This window comes from Plectropomus leopardus, chromosome 1, assembly GCF_008729295.1.
Source record: "Plectropomus leopardus isolate mb chromosome 1, YSFRI_Pleo_2.0, whole genome shotgun sequence".
Lineage (NCBI taxonomy): Eukaryota > Metazoa > Chordata > Actinopteri > Perciformes > Serranidae > Plectropomus > Plectropomus leopardus.
The window spans coordinates 39,875,588-39,881,587 of NC_056463.1; the positions used below are offsets into that span (position 1 = coordinate 39,875,588).

At 38.0% G+C, this 6,000-nt stretch overlaps 1 protein-coding gene across 1 annotated transcript; it reads left to right on the plus strand.

Annotated features, from left to right (window-relative positions):
* Positions 1-1,888: 1,888 nt before the first annotated feature.
* On the plus strand, positions 1,889-5,171 carry cartl (cocaine- and amphetamine-regulated transcript-like). Its single transcript, XM_042485530.1, has 3 exons — positions 1,889-2,105; positions 3,847-3,924; positions 5,006-5,171. The coding sequence occupies exons 1-3, from the start codon at positions 1,968-1,970 to the stop codon at positions 5,111-5,113; spliced, it is 324 nt and encodes a 107-aa protein (XP_042341464.1). The 5' UTR covers positions 1,889-1,967; the 3' UTR covers positions 5,114-5,171.
* Positions 5,172-6,000: the final 829 nt, after the last annotated feature.

The window sequence follows — 6,000 nt, forward strand, 5'->3', positions numbered from 1 at the left end:
TTAAGTCGGTATTAGATGAGAAAGTACATATGTAGACGGTTTACCAGACCAGCTGGACATACTGCTTATTATTTGTGCCTGTTTAAAAATGTAATGTCCTGTGGAATAAAGGACAGTTTGGATCTCTTTTTTTTTTGTAAAAAAGAGGGGTATTGCCAGATGGGGGCAGGTTAAATGAGGAGGTCAGTTGATGCCTCTTGTCACTCATGATGATAGTTGCCTTGTCAACAGACTTGAAGACAAAGACTTAATTGATTTTAAAGGGTTTTTATTTTCAAAGAAAGGATGAAAAAAGAGCAGATTTGTGAATTAGGTTCAGGAGATGTCCTTCAAAATCATTGATAGCCTAATATTACCCTGCCAACCACTACATGCAGAAATATAAAAAAAACATAAACATGGACTGCTGTTTTTTGTGATGAACCCTCTGACACTGTTTTACACCTATTTTGGTGTTGTCCTTACACTAAGAAACTCTTGAAAATGTGATGTTTGGCTTTCCCAGTTACCCAAGAAAAGAAGACAGTGAAATGGTTAATGAACCTGCACTTGTACAACACTTTTCTAGTGATTTTTTGACGACTGTAAGTGCTTTCACACTAAGAGTCACATTCACCCATTCACACACACATTCACACATTGTTGGCCGAGGCTACTGTACAAGGTGCTGCCTGCTACTCAGTTTTATTCTCTCACATGCACTCACACACTGATGGACAGCCATCAAGAGCAATTTTAGGGTTCAGTATCTTGCCCCCATTTTGACTGGAGGCGCTGAGGATCAAACTACCAGCCTTTCAAAAGGAGCAAGACCTTTATCTTTAAACCACAACCATCCCTTAGCAAGAGAAAACATTTGTTATATTCAATTTGCTAATGATTTTAGGAGCTCAGTAATCTGGGTCAGCTGGAAGTAGAGCCGCTGCTCCCTCACGTCTAAAGGGGCCAGTTGAGGTGGCTCAGGCATCTGATTAGAATGCCTCCTGGGCGCCTCCCACTGGAAGTGCTCCAGGCATGTCCGACTGGTAGGAGGCCCCATGGCAGACCCAGAACACGCTGCAGGGATTATATATCTTATCTTCCCCCCCAGAGGAGCTGGAAAGTGTTTTTTTTTTTAAGATTATTTTTGGGGCATTTTCCCTTTATTGGTAGGATAGTCTGAGAGTGACAGGAAAGGTGGGAGAGAGAAGGGGGAATGACACACAGCAAAGGGCCACTGGCTGGACTCCAACCTGGGCCGCTGCAGAAGCCCCAGCCATATGGGCGCACACTCTAGCACTTGAGCTAGAGGTCGCCCCAGCTGGGAAGTGTTGCTGGGGAGAGGGACATCTGGAGTGCTGTACTCAGCATGCTGCCCCTACCAGCCTCAGATATATGGATGATTTTTGCAAAGTCCTTCATATAGAGATGTAAGTTTAGCAATAAAAAATGTAATATTTTCGTTTTTCTGAGAGATATTAGACATTCTATGAAACTACTTACTGATATGACAAATGAAAATGCTATCAAGACACTTGATGTTTGTAAGTCTTCAACATTTTCATTTAATGGAATATCCCCCTGACTTTCTGCTATTGATTTGTTTGTGCACCTTAAATTGTGTACTGGCTTTTTGTTGTTGTGTAAATAATAGATGAAAAAGAAAAAAAAAACATGAAAATAAAACTAAACAAAAACAAAACACACAAAAAAACAACACTAAACGGAAAAAAAGACGTAGGAGTTTTAAGAAGATATATTCTACTTGCAAATACAAGTTGTTCGGTTTTTCCACCCTGACATGCCCGCAGTGTCTCGTGCAGTGGCCTCTCGGGCGGGGCCAAACGGCTCAGTATAAGAGAGGAGCAGGTCGGAGGGTGGAGGGAGAGTCTCCTGTGGACCTGCTGCGACCCTCTGCTTCTCCAGTCCTGAACTGCCGCCTCCTGTCGGGACCTCCGCCCTCCTCCTCCTGCACCGGGACCAGCACCATGGAGAGCTCCGGGCTGCTCCGCGGGCTGCTGTGCGTCGGCCTGCTGTCCGTCCTGTGTTGCGGTCAGGCGTCCCAGGAAGTCTCTGCAGAGGACTTTGGAGTGGACCAACCCGGGCCAGCCGCAGACAGAGACCTGGTGAGTACCTGAACATGCTCCGTACATGTTAGTTCATGAAGAAGTGTCAGTAAGCGCGGGTCAAAAGATTAAGATCACCGATGCTCCATCAGTCACTTTTCTTTTTAACCCTTTGACACCTGGAGCAAAATGACTTTTCTTGTGCTGCTTTCAGACGCCTTTCACAAATATCTATACCTGTGAGCCCTATAAGCAAATTTGTGCAATGTCTTTCAAAAACACGAAAAAAGGCAATCGGCAGCTTGGAAAGAAAGGTTCCACAAATTGCAAGAAATTAGTAGAGTTATAAAATAATAGGAAAAGTGTTCAGGGGACAAAAAAAAAAAGAAAAAAAAGGGCAAAACCATATTTATAACTCCCATAATTGCATAATTTAAAAATACATTACAAAAGTAAAATTTTAAGATTTTTTATCTGGGCCATATGTTTGATTGATTGATTTTTTAAATTTTTTTTTTTTAACTCTGTGCGTTTTTGTTTTTAATTTATGTATTCATTTATTTCTTATAATTTCCAGGTAATGTCCCTGTAGTTCTTACTAATTTCTTAATATTGTTGGGGTCATTTCTTCTTTCGTTGCTCATTGCCTTTTCCCCATGTTTTTGAAAGGAATCAAGTCACTGTCGCTGTTCTTGATTATGCAGATGTTTATAACAGTCCGTATCTTGATTGTAAATCACAGTAAGTGTTGGTGTTTGTATACCCCTGTGGGTTTTTGCACAGTTGTGTGTTTATGAGTGCATACCTCTCAGTTTTTTCTCTTCTATTTTGATTTTAGAGGATAAACACATTTTGCATTTCTTTAGTTTAGGAAACATATATAACTTGCAGAAAACATTTTCGATAAATCTTAAAAGTTGTGTTTTACTACAAAATCTTTCAAAGAGATAAGCAAAGTTCTGCATAAGGCAGTCAGATCTTGTTGGAGTTTTTTTTTTTTTTGGTCTTTAAAACAATGAGAGCCTACATGTGGTCTTTTTCTAAAAATGTTCCTGATACATCATCTCTAGTGATTGTTAAAGGGAAGGTCAGAGTTTATTCCTTTTTGTCTTTATATTAGCCTTTTAAACTCTGCCAGCCCTCCATGCAGGGCAACCATTCCATGTTCAGACCCACTATGTGAACTTGTACTGGAGCAGATATATCAGGCTGGATTTCAGGGGTATATGTGTGTAAAATGATGCACGAGACATCTAAAATATTTACATGTGTTTGAATAGTGCCTTTCCTTGTGCTGCATTCAGATGCTTTTGACAAGCATTTCAGCCTTTGAAATGTGAGTGTTTTGGTTTTGATTCCTTTTGAATGGGACAAAAGGCAATGAGCCACCTGACATGAAATGTCCTGCAAATTCAAAATAATTGAAAAAAAAAAAAAAAAATTGGTGACAAAAAATGACCTAAAAATGAACTTAAATAAAATTGGGAGAGACATCATTATCAAAAAATAGGATAAGTTATCAATAGGTTTATATTTATAATTATTATGATTGCTTATTTAAAATTAGGTTACAGGAAGAAATATCGATTATCATTATTTATAGTTATTGGTTTTATTTAATTTTTCTGTTTTGGTCCTTTTAGCTTTTTTTTTTCAAATTTCAGGTAATTTCTTGTAACTTTTTTAAAATTAATTTCACTCAGGTTTTAAAGGGTTAAGGGGATATTTTAGACTTGGACACACAGAGACAGCTCTGATCTGATGCATTCTTCTTGTGTTTGTTTTTGTCTCTGCTGGACAGATGGAGGCACTGGAGGCTGTGCTGGGCAGGATGCATCATCGGATTTCCTCCACTGAGAAAAGAGGCAGCATTCCAGTGGTGACTTTACCTTATCCACTATATTGATACGCTGCAGCTCTAAACCCACTTTTTCCTTATTCTCTGTAATGAAAAGCACACTGCTATTTGGTAACTTGTTTGACAACACTCCACTGCTGTTTAATTAAATCAGTTAGCAAGATACCTGCCAGTAATTAAAAGATAACAAGAAAATGCCAACAAGCGTCTTTTTTTTACTCAGTTCAATTGCAGATTAATCATGATCGATGCACAGCTCCAATTACAAAGAAAGGGAAAGAAGGAACCCGAAACGCTACCAAACCTTGAATCCTCCTGAGATACAACAGAAGCAGCTAATGAACTGGATTTAATTATTTCACCGAACAGTGCTGGATGGATTAACACCTCCTTCTCTTTGGTCAAATGAATCAGAAGAATTCACTGAAAATGGAAACAATCAGTCAAAGCTAATGAATCAATGGAAAAGCCTGTACTTGTATTTGCTCCATATATTGATGTTAATATTAACCCTTTAAAACCTGGAGTGACATTGCTTTTCTTGAGCTGCTTCAGACCTCTTTCACAAGCAAATTGGTGTGTCTTGTTTTGTTTTGTTTGTCAAAATATGGAAAAAGGCAGTGATGAACTCGATAAGAAATGTCTCACAAATTGCAAGAAATTAGTAGATATAGATGAAAATATTTTTTAAAAATTTAGGCAAAAATGGCTACAGTAAAAGGGAAAAAGCTAGGGAAAAAAGTTAATCATTTCTATAGTTTTAAATTTGAAATTAGGTCACAAATGCATTATTTTTTAAAGAACTTTCCCTCTGGTAATTTCCTTGTTTTTTTTAACTTTATTTTTCATTCTTTTTATAATTAATTTATTCAGTTATTGTATTGTTTTTTAGATAGTTTTCAAGACATTTTTACAATTTCTTGCTAATGTTTCTTCTTTTGTTGCTTATTGCCTTCTTCCCAAGTTTTTGAAAGAAATCAAGCCAATTTGCCAATTTAACCTTCCTGCAGTTTAAAAGTTACTTTACACTGGAATTACTTAATATTACTGCAAAATATTTGATTGTATGTGAGTGACCTCTGTATCTCTGTCCCCCCCTCAGTGTGGGATGGGTGACCGGTGTGCCATGAAATTCGGCCCTCGCATCGGGAAGCTCTGTGACTGCACCAGAGGAGCCAACTGCAACTCCTACCTGCTCAAGTGCATCTGATGTTACGAGGACTTTTATTTTTCACAAACACAGCATCACTTGTGCAGGACCAAACATTTTTTCCAACCTCAGCAGGCTTCCATACACTGACTCTCATCTTACTGTCAGCCTCTAATGTCATCATTTATATCTGTTGTGCATCGTTGTTGTTTTGGCAGCTGTTGCCTGAAGAAAAGCATGGGTTTTGTATTGCTGACAGTACTAATTATTTACTGTAGCATGTAGATGTTTCATGTTCAATAAACTTATTTATCAACAAGTCTTCGTGTTGTTTTGTTTACTCAAAGTCTGAGAGTTAGGTAGATTTTCTTGTTTCAAACTGCTGCATTTGTGTTACATTTCAGGGGGTTTAACCCTTTAAAAACCTGAACAATATGCAACTTTGCAAGAAATGACCCACAAATCTGGCAAAACAATTAGTAAATTACAAAAAAATCAGCAAAAAAAGAAATGTAAATCCCCCCCCCCAAACAAACAAGGAAATGACCTTAGAAAGAGATAAAAAAAAATATTAATATATTTCTGTTACATATATGTGTTATATGTATTTATGAAATATATGCAGTTCTCCTTACATTTTCCCCCATTTTTGTCAATAATTTTCTCTCTCTTTCAAGTCTTTCCTCAAATGACTTTTACTAAAGTGAGCATTGATACTGTACCCCCGATTCGCCCTGATCGTGGTCCAGGTTGTGCTGATGCCGTGATCGTGCTTGACGTGAACTTCTACTGCTATGCGTCACGCCTCCACTATAGTCAATATTCGCATGGGACTTTTATCAACACACACAATATTTGCACATAACATCACATGCTATCATAGAGTGTATTAAGTAATTTTACACCGATCACTATTGTAATATAACATGCTATTGTTACCATTATTG

Coding starts and splice junctions, on each gene's coding strand:
- cartl (XM_042485530.1), top strand. CDS start 1,968: ATGGAGAGCTCCGGGCTGCTCCGCGGGCTGCTGTGCGTCGGCCTGCTG. Junction 2,106..3,846: donor CAGCCGCAGACAGAGACCTG/GTGAGTACCTGA, acceptor TCTGCTGGACAG/ATGGAGGCACTGGAGGCTGT. Junction 3,925..5,005: donor AAAGAGGCAGCATTCCAGTG/GTGACTTTACCT, acceptor TCCCCCCCTCAG/TGTGGGATGGGTGACCGGTG.